A 15,849-nucleotide genomic window follows, 5' to 3' on the forward strand; every position below is an offset into this window, starting at 1 on the left:
TGGCTCAACCAGGCAGCAGCAGCAGCAGTAACGAGTGTACGTGCTGCCGTGTTTCGGGAACTCGACCCCGCCTTGTGAACCCGTTTTCCCTCTTTCCCCCCTCTGTGCGCAGACCATGGTGAAGGTGTACGCACGCGTGCTGTGCGCCGACATGGAGTACAAGACGCTGTGCATCGACACGACCGCGTCCAGCTCGGACGTGGTGCGCCTGCTGCTGAGCAAGTTCAAGATGAAGCACCGGGACCCGAACCTCTTCTACCTGACCATGGAGGTGTGGGTGCGCAAGACCGGCATCCCCATCCGGACCATCATGGTGCTGGACGACGAGGCGCGGCCCGTGGAGCTCCAGTCGTGCCACCCGAAGGGCGACTCCAAGTGCGTGGTCCTGCTTGCTCTCTGGGAGGACGGGGCGCGTATAATGGTCGTGCCTTGTTTCACCGCACCGGTCTGCTCCGGTCGCACGACGATTACAGGCAGTTATAGAAGCGGAAAATTACGCGACGACCCCAGTTTCTCTTTTAACTGCTTTCGTGGTATTTGCGTACAGTTGGCAGCAAAAATTTAGGGGATACTGGTGTGCGGGCGACGGAAAATTATATCATTGCTGTCACGTTAGTGAATCGCAGTAAGTGAAATGAATGCAAGTCGGGGGAGGGCGGGCACGGTGGATTCCACTTGGCATCTGCTCCAGGCGACTGGCTTGCGAAGCAATACTGCAATAAATTTCTTCTCGGACACACGCTTCCTGTAAACGTTAGCTTCTGACTGTGCTCTACAGTACAGGAAGACATGATAGTGAAGTACCGGCCCTATCGTCAGATGGTTCTGATAGGTGGCCAAGATATATGTGGGATAGTTAATTCAGTCTATAACTGTGTTTAGATACTGCCCAGGTAGAGTTTGCGAATGTATACACTGATTCAAGCAGCCAGCTGACCTATATCCCTGTCGGTCTGCGCCATTGGTGTGGGAAAGATTGTTCGGGGGGTGATGTGTGGTCTCCTCCTGTCGAAAAGCGCTGTAGAGGAGGGACCGTCATGGTGTTTTTCTCACAGAGCAGCGGTCGTTGCCCCCCCCCCCCCCCCCCCCCTCGCATTCTTTTTTTTCTTTTTAATTTGACCGTTGCCTGGCTGATTTTAGCGAGGTATTTTTATAGACTGTCGCAAAGCGCCGTGTTTTCTAATCTCACGAAGTTTTCCCCCGTCTTTGTCTTTTTCAGATTTCTCCTTCAAATGAGGCGAGGAGGCTTGGTCAAAGTTTACGACAGCTGTTTAATGGCGGGCGTAAGTACCTCTTTAGCCATCATTTTTTTAGGTCGGGCTACATCGACTGCGAGTGCCCTTGTTCGCATCGCGAAGGGGTCATTTTCGATTTCCAGAGCGTCAAGCAGTTGAAATGCCTAATACACTGACGGCGCTAGTTGTGAAAGTGTTTTCATCATTCCCTAAAACCGCGCAAGACACTGGAGGAGCGCTAGTATGCGGCCGCGCATTCGAGTGCTGTGCACGATTGCGTCGGTGCGAACAGGCATGCGTGCACCTTTCTTTGATCGAACACGCGGTGACGCCGCAGTGTGTTTGAAATTTGCACTGTTTACTTATTTCCTTGAGAACACTTGCACAGTAAGAGAACATATTTCAAGAATTCGCATCTGTGTGCTTCGTTTGACCGTCTGCAAGTGGTTCTGCTCATTGTAAATCTTTTTCAACAACACTGCGTTGTTTTTATCCTCACCCATCGCATCGGTGTGGTCTGAAACATAAGAGCTGTGTCTTGCCTGCAAACGGGCTGCTGCGCGCGTGTTACCTCCGCCCAAAGGCGGCCGTGTTCTGATGTGCCCGTTTCCTTTCTCGTTCACATCCCCATCTCCCCTAGTCCCTGTACAAGAGCCTGCTGGTGTCGGAGCGGACAACAGCGGAAGAAGTGGTTCAGCTTGTCCTTCACTGCTACAACTCCAGTGATCGAGGATCCAAGTACTCTCTCTACGAAGTGTGCCCCATCAAGAACTGTAAGTACCCACGAAATGGAGTAGACGCATTACGCATCGTTGCTCCCGAGCCCTTTCCGAGGTCCTCGCCGCGCTGTGTAGCGGGCTTAACGTGCTTAGCACTAATTCGTAGAGTCCTGGAAGCGAATGGCAATAATCTTACCCAGGAAATCAGGCTTCCTTTTTTTTTTCCAGTTCTCGCTAAAAGTTGTAGTCCCACTAGTTTAATTTGTTCGGCTTCAGCAAAACCAGACTTGGCGTTTCATCGCCGTTGCGTTCTTCGAAACACGAACCCGAATTTTAGAACGACACCATATGGCGCATGTCGGGACGACACGTGTCATGTCGTTCCGATGTACGAACGACAGCCGGCCTAGTATAGGAGCGCCGCCTAACGGGTAGCGTGAGGAACTGTTATCAGCGGGCCTACTGAGCACCAGTCAGATTTCCTCTGATAAAGCGCGCAGACGCAGTACATATGTGGTACCGTTTATGGCACCGTTGGACTACGTCTGTACTGTGCCTGCCATCCGAAGGGCGCTGAAAAAAGTGCGTTTGAGTGCGTAACTGCAGGGCACTACAAACTGATACCATTAGCACTTTCTCCCCTTTCCTTGTAGTAAGCAGCCTTTTGCTATAGCACTCGGTGTCTGTGGAGAGAGGGGCTGGTGTCAACAGCATTTGGCATCGCTGTCAGTGATGGGAGTGCTGGGCTGTGATCTGTCATAAACTCGCCTAGTTAGCCTTCCTAGTAAAACAAATGGTGCGGTAGTTATCGCGAATTACTGATCTAGCTGTTTATCTGTGCTGCTTCTGCTATAATGGCAGCATACTAGTATAGACAGATAAATACACGTTAATGTCCATTACCCCTTATGTAATACCCCCCCCCCCCCCCCCCCCCCCCGATACAAGGGGGCCTTTAAGGTAAATAAACTGAACTGAACTGAATTACAAGAATAGCTTGTGCAGTCCAACTTTTCTTCGTTTGAGACATGCAGAGTTAAAAAGTCAGGCATGTGTGCACAATGATTTGCAAGCTTCACGTCGTATGTTGGTCTAATGAATGGACATTTTTTGCATGAAAAGTGATGTGAATGATGTGCTGCTTTTATAAAATTTGTTTACTGTCTTGGTTTGTGTTCTACTAGGTATTCAGAGGATGTGCACTTTTGTTTGCAGATGAAAGAGCACTTCATCCACACGAGCTCCCCTTGCGGATCCAACAGAATTGGCCATCTCCAGAGCATTTTGCGTTTCATCTCAGAAGAAACCAGGAGGGCACACATCAAAAACGCCAGGTAAGCCTGACTGGTCTGCTCAAAGCATGAAGGAAGAAGGCTTGAAGGCATGAAGGAAGAAGGAAAAAGCATTGAAGGAAAAAGATGTAGGACTGTTGCAGTATTTTTTTCTGTCATATGTTACTTTGTTTTCTGGAAATTTTCCTTTACAGGTATATTTTCAAAGCTTGTTGTATTGCTCTGTACTGTGTCGTGTGTGAAATTCTCGTAGTGCAGTCATGGATATTGCTGTTCACCTTTCGTGTAAAATGCTGTTAACTGAGCAAGGATGCAAGCTTGACTAGTCATACCTTACAGACAAATCTGAAAATGTGCACTCTGCTTTTGTTGCAGCTACCCTGGACTTGCCAAACAGATATGTCTGGTCATCTCAACTTTCGACTGAACGTCTCAAGGAACGAGCTCAGTCCTGCAGCTATACATTCACCTACACTGAAGCCATCGTACAACAACTATGAAAATTGCTTTTACATTTGAAATATGAAAGAGTAATTTGTGGTCATGGAAAATGCATGCTTCTTGCACGCAGTGGTCCATACAAGATGTACATTAGCAGCTAAAGTTGCACAGTGCTGGTGTTCTAGCACACTTTCACAGTAAGAAAGGAGTGTAGTACTAACAGGATTTGGTGTTCCATGTTTACTTTGAGCAAGTGCAAGAGCAGTGCTCCAACATCAGTTCATGGTACCTGCCTACAAGTCCAAAGGCTGTAACTTCGTGAAAATGCACGAAACTGTTTGCATTATGCTGCGAAAAAAAACAAACCCAAGTTTCCAGACTTGGCAAGCAGCGATCGGAGCACATGCTATTTCAATTTGAGCCCTGTGTTGACACAAAGGGTGCATTGCATGTAAATGATTAAGTTGAGTCTAACTGGACCACTAGTGGCAGGAAGGATGCAATGGCTTCCTCTTCTCAGCAGTGCAGCTTTGTTTTGCGTTGTACAGTTTGAGCTGTATATGTGTGCAATTAATTCCCTGACAGCAAGAGCTGCTGTTTCAAGGAGACATTCATTTGCTTGTATAATATCATTGACCAAAGATATGCGCAAAGCATTCTGGTAAAATGTTACATTCAAAAGCTCACTGGCAGGTTTCTGAGCATGCTAGTTACATTGAAAATAATTGTCGCTTGTATTTGAAGATTGCTTACTAAGTGCACTTGAAATTTTCTTGGCTAGCCACGAGGTCACAGTGATCTATGGCAGTGAATGAAGCATCCCCAGAAGTGTTTGCTCATGGTTGCTAGAGCATTTATAGCTTTTTTTCACATTCATGTAATATATCACACAATGTCTTGACTGCTTTGTAGATAAATGAGAACTGAAAATAAGAGCCACACATTACTCAACCAACAGGTCATCATGCATGTCGTCAGTGCCTAACATACTAGTCATGCAAGAAAGCGTAAATAACGAAGGCTCTGCATGGTGTGAAATTTCAACTCTTTTTAACGTGCTGTTGTATTTTCTGCTCAACAGTTTTGTTTCCACAGATACCTGATGTGGCCTATAAAAAAATAAGTTCAGGCATTTTTTTTTCTGAAGTCATTCAATTGCAAATTTCGCTACTTGCAAGTGCATTAGGCATTTTTGATATTGCAATTGCAGAACCTGAAAGCATAAAAAAAAAAACCTTGAAATTTGGCAGAAACTTTCATATAGGCTGGCATTTATAGCAAAGCGGAGCGGCAGTCGTTTTTGCTTTTTGTGTACTCTCTCAGCACAGCTTTCAACGAAACATACAGAAAGCATGCTGACGGAACACATTTACGTCAGTTATTTGCGCATGTAGATAGTGTCATGAACACTCCCGCAGCGAAACAAATGGTGTGCTTTATGTGATGGCTGGCCTCCCCAAGCAAGGAGTGAGCACGGAAATTTAATGTGCCCTTCTTCTCATCAAGTTCAGAAGCTACCTTGAACGCCAAATGAAGCACTTAATATTACCGTCAACTTCATTGGCTCTCTCTGACTAAACCAGGGAGCTAACAATGCGCCATCGCGAGTTGAAGCCATGTGCTGATAACTCTGCATAGTCTAAGTGCGTTTCCCGTTGCCCAGCATTGCCCATTTAACTGGTCACAATCTGAAATTCTGTGGCTGAGAGGGCGCCACTAAACACGCAGAATAGACGCTAGTTACGACGACGAGAGAGTGACGCGCGGACAGGTCAGCCAGAAGTTGACTGAGTGTACTGCGTCATTCTCGCTCCGCTCGCGCATTGCTCAGCGAAAAGTAACAGACTTACTATTGTGCGCGTATGCGAATGTGATGTGGATACAGTCGCATTCGAACGCGCCTTAATATTTATTTCTGCTTGTAAAAGGTATTAATTCGGATGGAGCAGTGGAGTGCGGTCCGTTAATGTCCTTCTGCCTGCACCTGTACAGGGTGCCTCGATGCCAGCGGTGTTGGATATCAAAGCACCCTGCACCTGTGCTTTGGACACCTCCTTCTGGTAACGGTTGTAACGAATGCGCTCGAGACGCCGGCGGCTCATCATAAGCCGCGATCTGCTGTGCTGTGCCGGCTGTCGACCGATAAGCGTTGGGGTTCTGCGCCTATCGTGCGTTACCGAACGAGGGCTCTCCCTCGCCGCCGGCGTTTCGTATGGCTGTAGGAGAGCGCTTGCTCGGCGGCGCTGTGGAACGATGTTCGCTCTGGGTGCGCCAGTAGACACTTTTAGTTGGCCGTACGGAACGGCGTTACGTACGCAGGAACGTTGCGGGTCGCGAGTGCGCATGCGCAGAACGTTCCGTACCGCTGGGCCGCTTGCGTACGTACGCACGCATCGTGTCGTTGCGTGCGTGCGCTACGGGCACGTTACGGGTTGCGTTGACAAGATGGCGGCGCCCAGCTCGCCCGCTTCGAAATAAATACATGTCGCCGCTGCATTCTCCAACGGGATAGCTCGCTCAAATGGTAGGGGTTCGCTTTTATTTCGCACACTCTCGCCCACACGCAGAAGTATAAGCGATAATTAGCCCCTGTTTTTAAGATAATTTGGCGATTTTCAAGCTCTTAGGCCTAACCTGTGTTTACATCGCAAGAACGACACCTGGCGACGCAGTTGCCTCGCTTTTAGTAATTTGTTCCATTTTGTTCTATTTGCATAGTTTTTCTTCTTTGAACGAAAAAGGGTCGCAGTGCACCCACCCTAGTTATCAGTAATTACGGATGAAAATTTCTTCAACACAGCGTTGATGTGCTTTGGCGTCTTGTCACTAGATGGCGCTACCGCTTACGCGTGCCCCTGAGGGACGCTACGGCACGGGCAGCTATATTTGCAGCGTACGCAACGCAGTAAGCGATGCGTGCGGAAGCTCACTGCGTACGCCCAACTAAAAGTGTCTAGTATCTCTGCAGCATAACGCGAGCGGTGCCATATCGGAGGCGCGATCCCGTGGTTTAGTTCAAAAGTCTGAGCGCAGCCCCTGCAAAATTACTTCAACGAACAAAACCGAGAAGGAGAAAAAGAAATTATTCAGTAGCTGCGCCGCTCTTCTACCTGACAGACTGCATTTAGGCTTGGCATGCGACGCTGTCTTGGAGTTTCATTGCCGTTGTCGTTGTCGAGAGGGTTGCTTGTGGAAAACGTTGCCCTGGACGGAGTACTTCGCTCGTTCTTTTTACTCTGTACTGCGGCCCGGCTTCAAAGAGATCTTGAATTGTTTATCGCGTTGATGGCATTCTGGTATTGACGGTTTTCTCTTTCTCTTTTTTTAGGGGGGGAGAGAGGGGGTTGCTATTACTCATTTGATGCTGTACAGGCAAGGAATGTGAAGTCTGAGGCTGAATATATATTGCAATGTTCTATTTAATTTTATTTTCTAAGTACATTACAATGACCAAAGCAGAGTATAGACTATTTTATTTCTGTACATACATATTATTGTAAAATACAGCAACAATAAAATTATTGTTTCTATGAAACTGCGTTTGTTCTTTCTGTCGGTTGCGCTTATTTGAAAATAAATGCCAGAGCAAGTCTGATCGGCTCGCGCAAAGTGAGATCCCAAAGGTAAGCGGAACATAGAGAAATTGCTCTAGAACTTTCTGGGCGCGATCTCACGCGTTCAAGTTACAAGTTAGTAGCTAAAGGTTGGAGTTTTCGGGTCCTATTTTTGAAAATTCGGCGAACTTCTCAAGGTTCTTATTTGAAAACGGAGTTGTTTTTTTTTGTTTGTTTGGGTAAATAACTTTTCTACAGGTGGATGAATTGCTTTTTTCTTTTAGCTGACGTACTATCGCGTTCCTGTGTGGTCAACAGCCAATTAGAGTTTAGCTTGGCCATTTTTCGGCACGAGCAGTCGATTTTCCAGCAGTTTAGCCGCAAATGATCGTGCTTGCAGACGGAAGTACTACCGCCATTAAAAGTGGCTAAAGCTACTAAAGCTAAAGATGGAGCCGTCGAACAAAATCGCAAATGGAAGTTTACTTCTGAAAATTGGGTTTTCATCGCTGCGATGTTGCGCTCGGTTGAGCTAGAGGGCTGGTGCGATGTCTGCGTGTTGACGGCACTGACGGAACGCTCTGAACCGCCGTGGTAGTCAGGACAGGACACTTTTTCGTGACGCTTATGCATGGTTCCGCGTCGGTGTCCTAACGTGCACAAGAAACATATATACTTAACCAAGTAACTGTCCTAAGCGCGTGACGGTCGACAGTGAACAAACAGCTCTTCGCTAAAACACGGCGAGTATGGGGAGCCTCCCAGACTGGAGCAGCGTATAAGGTGGTGAACATATGCCTCAAAACGCACAACTGCGCTAATCAAACGGTACCACCGTCTCACTACGGCCCTGGCTTGTTAACTTTCTCCTATAAGTAACTCCTACTCAATAATCGACTATACTCTCATACATCAGGTGCAACTCTGTGCAAGGTACGGAAGCAGTTCGCGTGAGAAAATAAGGGGAGGCGAGTTACTCTGCGCTTGTTCTGTGGCCGAGTGGTCTAAGGCGCCAGAAAGCGACAGCGTGTCGCTAGCAGTAAGAGTGCAATAAATCAACCTCATGACGAATGTATCATGTAGTAAGCCTGCACGCAAAGCATTTAATATTTTTCGCTCACCACAAGGAACGCACAGTTACGCACTACTTTTTGATCGCGGATGTAGGAAGCGCAAACAAGAGCGCTAGATTTGACAGCGTTGCATCTGATGTATGAAACGGGAGTATAGCTGCGGCGTGCATGCATGTCAAGGGTACTGAATTTTGAAAATTAAATTCGGCATATACTTTATCGGGTTTTTTTTTCGGTCTGAACGGAAAAGTCCAACTCCTACGTATAGTATGCTGTGCAGGACAGAATGACCTGAAGGCTCAGTGGTTAGAGGGCTCGGCAAATGAGCCGGAGCTGCCGGGTCCGAACCTGGCAGCGGCGGGGCAGCGTTTCGATGGAGGCGAAACGTAAAGGCGCCCGTGTGCTGATCCGTCTCATCTGACCGCATAAAAGCACTTGTGCTAGACCTAAATAAAGTTATCCTATCCTATCCCGTGTGCTGTGCGACGGCAGTGCACGTTGAAGATCCCCAGGTGGTCGAAATTACTGCGGAGCCCTCCACTACGGCTCCCCTGTCTTACTCTCCCACCTTCCTTCCCTTATTAACACTTCTTCTTGGGCGAGTTGGTGCATACTTGAATTGAAGAAAATAGCGCCAGAGCATGCAGACCACGAAAAGACAAGGACGAGACACAAAGCGCTTATACGGCGCGGTTCGGGTGTCCACCGAGGTTATGCCATTTCCTTCCTCAAAAACCACCCAAACCAGACTGCTTAAAATGCCGTTACACAGTATCGAAGTTGCCGCATTTTATTTTAGTGCGTAAGCGTTCTTTAACGGGGTCCAACACCAGCCAAGAAAATTGTGCGAAGCTTGACCTTGAGAGCACCCCGCGCGACCGAAGCTGGTTAGTGGCCGTGCTGGTAGATGGCGCCACGAGACCTGCGTAATGACGGCAGCTCACGCTGCGTTGTCCCCTCGTTCAGCCACCAGGACTGCGTGTGCGCCTCTTGGGCCTCCTTCGCGCCTTGCGCTGGCTTCACCCACTACGAGACTCTGAAGACATAGACAGGCATGCGCTGCTCTGGAGGCGGCACAGTTGCAAGAACTCTTGCTCAAATCGCTTCGATAAACACACGCTTTCGCGCGTCTGCTCGGTTTAACTACGTTAAACCGCTACACTTTATATTCCAAATATCACATTCTTAAGCCACGAGAGCGGAAATCGAAACTATGTACTCAAAAAGTATTGAAGATACGGCCGTACATGTGAGTAAGCATCGCCCGATGTTCAAATGATTTCAACTCGAAGATGAATTCAATTCAATTCACCGGCATTCAGTTAAGCTCTACAAGCTTCGCAAACCTTCCATGGAGAAAAGTGGAGAAAGGAAAAATTTTGTAATGATTCCAGGAAGACAAATTTCTTGAAATAAAATATTACCTATATTTGTGTAAATGGTTCAAAACACAAATACGAAGGGCTATATAACTAATGTATCTAAAGAAACTTTTCGAGAGACGAAGTTCTCGTGAAAAGATTGTCGCAGAACTAAAGAAGCCGCAAGTGGTGAAATTTTGAAGCAGTGAAAAAAATTGGCAGTGGTTTAGCTCTGGCTAAGCCTGGAGGATTGTGAAAGCAACGAGGAGAGAGGGAGAGGCAATGGAGAGCACGCGGCAGCGGCAGCGGCACGCTAGCTATGCGCCGCTACTGCGCATGCGCAACTGGCGAGCGCGGCGGCGGCACCTCTGAGTCACCCGCGCAGCGACGGCTGTGGCGCGCCAGCCACTGCTCCTCGTGCATGCGCAGTATGCCCTTTCCTCGGCTCCGCGAAATGCCTCGGTGACTCGCGCAGTGTTGCTTTCGCAACAAAAATATATATATATATATATATATATTCTGGACATGAGCGAAGCGCGCGAAGCCCCAGGGGTGGTCTACGTTGTGGTCACCAGCCCTCGTTTGTTGCAACTGTGTTGCTACATATTCTAGCGCGCCAAGGCAACGGTGAGTAAGCCAGCGTCGCCAAGTGTGTGATTCTGCTACTGATACATAGCCGGGCTGTCAAAAATAACCGACCGTTTCCCGGCGCATGCAGCAGCGCGTTTCTTTCGGACAATAGGATAATGTGCTGTCTGAAAGTATAGGCAGTTACAGGTATGATTGAACAATGTTCTTGAATGCTACTACAACGAACGCGTGGTTACACGTATCACCAGCGTTTGGGCGGCACATCGTTTGGGAATGGCCTGAGCAGGCCCAAACTTCAGAGCTTCAACTGTTATCCTGACACCATGCGAGCAGCTTCGTGGGTAAGGCCCTTCGAAACAACTCTCTCGGGCGAGTATACAGTTTGAGCAGCGGCGCAGACGGTATACGAGGACCTTGGCGTTCCTCCTTCTCATCTTTAACATTCTTGGACAAAAATTTTTAATACTGCAGAACTGTAAGGTACTGTTAAGGAAATATTGAAGATATAACGGTCCGTTCTTCCGATGTGCAGCAAAATCTTTCTTTTAATGTTTTTTTTTTCTATCGCTCGCATCGAGCCGTTAAGACTGCCATAGAAAACCAATGGGGAACGCTTTTGACGACAGCGAAAAGATTAACAGCAAAAAAAAAATGCAAGCCTGTCGGCGGGATATCCGCGGATGTATTGATTGTTACAGTGAAATTTTACAATACGTGAAAAAAATTGCGTTCATAGCCTGGAGCATGCAGGAGCAGGCATGTAGACCTCGGCAGAGATGTCTTCCAGCTCACCTCGCTGTAGCCGCCGCGGTTGCTCAGTGGCAATGGCGTTCGGCTGCAGAACCCAAGGTCGCGGCATCGAATTTCGGTGGTGACAAAATGCAAAAGCGCCCGTGCGCTATGCAATGCGGTCGAAATTAATACGATGCGCACCTTCGTGCCATCCCTTGTAGACTAGAGCCCACGTAAAGCTTCGGGACGTTAAACATACCATATGGCATGGTAAATAAAAACCGAAAAGTCTGACCATTACTTATAAGTAATGGTCAGACTTTTCGGTTTTTATTCTTTTAAAGTTCGGCTGACTTCTTTTCCTTGTTAATTTCTGAATTCAGTTTTCAGTTTTTTTCGGCGAATATTATTGTGTACTGATGAATTACCGTTTTTTTTTCGGTGATATAATGTAGCGTTCCTGTGCAATCAAAAGTCACTTAGAGTATATTTTGGCCATTTTGTCGGCACAAGCAGTACCACAATTAATGCACATAAGGTAGAACATACAGCTGTGCTTGTTGAAGGAAACGGTCGCCATTTAAGAGACAATGGAAGTTAAAAGATGGATCCGTCGGACACAAACGAAAATTGAAGTTTATTTTTAAAAACTTGGTTGTCATGTCATCGTTGGGCTGTTGCTATGAGTTGGATTGAATTGATTTATTTCATGTAATACACATACATGAGGAGGTGGGAGAAAAGGCCGCTATAATGCAGCTTGACTAGGCTCCCATCCCCTACACAAGACCAGAGAGCATCAGCAACAAATGTACAAGTCAGTGAAGCAAACAAATACATGGTTGAACTGCAATCAGTAAAAAAAAAAACGTTTACAATGAATAAAAAATAAAAATAAGTAAAAATAAAAATAGGTACTAGCCAATGTCCATAGTGAAATTGTAAAAATAAATCAAATAAAACAAAGTTTACAATGAAAAAAAAACAGGTAAAAGCAAATGCACACCGCATGTGTCATGTTGAAGCATTTACATGATTTTATGTGTGTGGAGAGATACATGACAAAAACAAACAATTTAGTGCTTTTAACGACAGATTCTCTATGATGATTCCCTTTTTCCTGAAAGAATTCAACATACTTGGAATGACCGTGCACAACATTTCAACACCGTAATTGGTCTGTGAACGAGGCACAAACCAAAATTCAGGATGGCGCGTTGAATAATAGAGAGTTTTAGTATAGCGTCACCCTATCGCTTTGGGTCATAGGGGAATAGCGGGATGCTACTGCGCATGCGCAGAACGCTATCGGCCCTTGGGTCTTTGGGTGAGCGGGCGACGCTAACGCTAAATCGGCGAAATAGCGTGCGCCCCAAAGCCGCTTTACGTTGGGTCAACATGGCGGCGCCCGTCGAAGCGGGGCCTCTCGCTTCAACACCGTTCGTCGTTGCCGCTACTCTGTGGCTCACGCTCAGGGGAAAATAAAGGCGCACGAGGCTTTCGCTTTGGCTGAACTTGCCTGAACCACAAAATTTAAGCGATAAAACACGCCTAATTTTCAGATTGCTTCCTTGTTTACAGAGCTGCTAGGCTTAGCGAGTACTCGACGACTGACGTCAGAGAGCGCGGGAGGTTCAAACTACTGATCTCCACAAACAGGTTTGCAATTTTGGTCTTCCTGTGTGGATAGTCTTGGCTCAGATTGAACATGTCCGCATTATAAAAAAAAATATTTGCATTATTTTTTCCATTTCCTAAGTGGAAATTGGTAATTGCAACAGTTTGCATGTCGTTTTATTTACACAATGAAAAAATACAGCCTATATATTAACTTATTTGTTCTCGAAGCTTCTCTTTCCCGCCGTTATGGCGCTGCCTTCAAACAACGCAAAGCGACCATCCGCGGCCCTATTCTATAAACAGAAAACGTGAACCCGTTCCCCTAACGCTAAGCGCATGCGGATTGGGTCACCCTATTCGCCACGACGCTATTCTAAAACTCTCTAATAATGACTGTTAGGTCTTAAAGATGCTATGAGTGATAAAGAGTCCAATTCCTGTTTTTGTTGGCTTCTGAATGTTTTGCAAAGGCGATATTTGCATAGGTCTGATAAAGCTCTTAAATGAAACTTTTCCAATAAAGCGTTGGAGTGGAGGGCGGGGCATAACGCGGCGTGCGTGCTGACAGCAGCGACGGAACTGCCGCTGAAGCGTTGCGGTAGACAGAAAACGACACTTTTTCGTGACGCCTAGCATGACACTTATACACGCTCTATTAGGAGGTGATGAGAATGAACAGCACAAGGATAGCAGACGACGCCTGGCGTGGAGTGGAGAGCCTCCTGGTATGCAGAGTCGTGTAAGGTAGCCGAGGAAGGGCTCAGAACGCACAACTAAGCTATTAAATATAACGGCGTCCCATGACGCCCCTAGCTTCCATACATTTAAGCAGCAGGTTCTTTTCTTCTTCTCTTCTGCTCTCCCGATTCAGCCGGACCACAACTAAAATTGCCGAATGCAAAATTTATTTACACGCATGTGCAAATGCGATACAGCAACTTCTCGATCAGGGCGCGGCCTGTCGACACGGCACTCGTGTTTAATCTCCGGTTATCTCCCTGCCTCTTCTGCGTCTCTTCAAAACCTTCTCGTCCTCTCGGGGCACTCCTGGCACAGCTCTTCTTTCATCGTCGCCGCTTCTGCCGACGGAAACTTGCGCCCGTCAAGTTGTTGGCGAGCCGCGGCCGTCACGCAGGATTCCCTCACTTCGCAAGCAGGCTGACCCCTTTCGGGACGGCTTCGGGACAATCAGGTGTCCCCTTTCGAGGGCGGCGCGCCTTCCCACAGCCAGCATCTCTCTTCTCCCGTCCGTCCGGCGCTAGTTCGAACAGTTTTGTGGCACGTAGCGGCCGCCACACATGGTCCGCACACACACACGGTGCTCCTTCTACACGCCCTCGGGGGCTACGCGGCTGCTTGCATAACACGTACACCCTTTGCCAAAAGCAACCGAGCAACAGGTTCAGCCCTAAAGACCGAACGGTGCCATAATGTAAGGACAAGGTCTCACCTTTCTTTACACACAGTCAGAGCTCAAGGGACGCCATGAGTGCTTCGCTACGCGGCTAAGAAACAAACCACCTGTGCCGGGTTACTTTTGGCAAAGACTGTACCATGTCATTTTAAGGCGAAAGCCTTAAAATGACTCATACTCGCGGCCATGACTCTGTCCGTCCGTCCGTTACATCTGAAGTGAAAGGCATAACTAGTCATTACTTGTCACAAGTCATGACTAACTAGCCATTACCCAGAAAAAAATCCTAAAATCTTGTGCACGGCGAGAATTGAGGCACCATTTTCCCGTTCCGTAGCCGAGCGTGCTAACCACTAAGCTACGCCGACTTTTTTTCTTTCATGGTATTTATTCTTGGTATATATATATATATATATATATATATATATATATATTGTTGGCTGTTGGCTTCTGTCATATATATATATATATATATATATATATATATATACATATGAGAGAAGCCAACAGCCACAGAAACCAAGGAGCACAGGTTTTTTTTTTATGCTGTTGTTCGGTTTAGAATATTACTCAATATGTTGTCGCTTAAAGGTAATTGATTAGAAAAGCAGAAGAAAAAACAACCACATGCCGCCGGTGGGATCCGAACCCACGACCTCCGAATTACGCGTCCGGTGCTCTACCTCTGAGCTACGGTGACGGCTGTCAATTCTTCTGCTTTCGGGGGTATTTATGTTTACAAGTAACCTAACCTTGAGAGTGTTCATCAGCGCCACCCATGTTCATAAGCGGCGGACGTAGAACGTCCTGAGTTACCGCAGGTGTGACGTAGAACGTCATCGAACGGAGAGGGTGGAAGCTGCGTGAGAACCCTCTTATGCTTCCTACGGCGTCAAGGCTGCCAGAACCGAGGCCCTCGCTAAGCAATTAAGCAAACAAGGGAAGGGGAATGAGGGGCTCGTTATAAATATGAGAGAAGCCAACAGCCACAGAAACCAAGGAGCACAGGGGTTTTTTTTTATTTTTTTATTTGTTTATGCTGTTGTTCGGTTTAGAATATTACTGAATATGTTGTCGCTTAAAGGTAATTGATTAGAAAAGCAGAAGAAAAAACAACCACATGCCGCCGGTGGGATCCGAACCCACGACCTCCGAATTACGCGTCCGGTGCTCTACCTCTGAGCTACGGCGACGGCTGCCAAACCTTCTGCTTTCGGGGGTATTTATGTTTACAAATAACCTAACCTTGAGAGTGTTCATCAGCGCCACCCACGTTCGTAAGCGGCGGACGTGGAACGTCCTGAGTTACCGCTGGTGTGACGTAGAACGCCATCGAACGGCGAGGGTGGAAGCTGTGTGAGAACCCTCTTATGCTTCCTACGGCGTCAAGGCTGCCAGAACCGAGGCCCTCGCTAAGCAATTAAGCAAACAAGGGAGAAGTAGTACTGTACCGGAGAAGTAGTACTGTAGGAAATTTCTCCTCTTAGGCGTGCATTAAGAGACAGCTTGAAAGGGTTGCTGAGAAATGTTTTGAAATAAAATGCCGTGTGCGACACGTGTCAAAGTTTGTCTACTCATCATGGCTCATCTTTTTCTGCTGCGTCTATTTTACGGTTTACGATGGACCAATGCGATGCAAAGCATTTTTGATTTACGCGGCTGACTGAAACAAACTATTCGTTGATCTGTAGCAAGAGACGCAATTGAAGCCTACTGCATGTTATGCACCTTATAAAATCATTCATGACCGGCAGTACCGAAGGGCATTTCTTATAACAGTCATTCTAGTCAAAATAACCGCTTTGTGCATCCGAGAC

General features: G+C 47.1%; 1 protein-coding gene across 2 annotated transcripts in view; it reads left to right on the forward strand.

Annotated features, from left to right (window-relative positions):
- The window catches only part of rau (RA domain-containing protein rau), a 76,024-nt gene extending 68,802 nt beyond the window's left edge, over window positions 1-7,222 (forward strand). For both annotated transcript variants that reach the window (XM_089579125.1, XM_089579126.1), the window contains 5 exons: window positions 113-375; window positions 1,220-1,283; window positions 1,876-2,008; window positions 3,170-3,288; window positions 3,622-7,222. In XM_089579125.1, coding sequence (XP_089435251.1) covers window positions 113-375; window positions 1,220-1,283; window positions 1,876-2,008; window positions 3,170-3,288; window positions 3,622-3,765 — 723 coding nt within the window. In that variant the 3' untranslated portion in view covers window positions 3,766-7,222. The remainder of the gene's footprint in view (window positions 1-112; window positions 376-1,219; window positions 1,284-1,875; window positions 2,009-3,169; window positions 3,289-3,621) is intronic.
- The last annotated feature ends 8,627 nt before the right edge of the window (window positions 7,223-15,849 follow it).

The sequence above is a fragment of the Amblyomma mixtum genome, chromosome 3 (genome assembly GCF_055824585.1).
Source record: "Amblyomma mixtum isolate Tamu chromosome 3, ASM5582458v1, whole genome shotgun sequence".
Taxonomy (NCBI): domain Eukaryota; kingdom Metazoa; phylum Arthropoda; class Arachnida; order Ixodida; family Ixodidae; genus Amblyomma; species Amblyomma mixtum.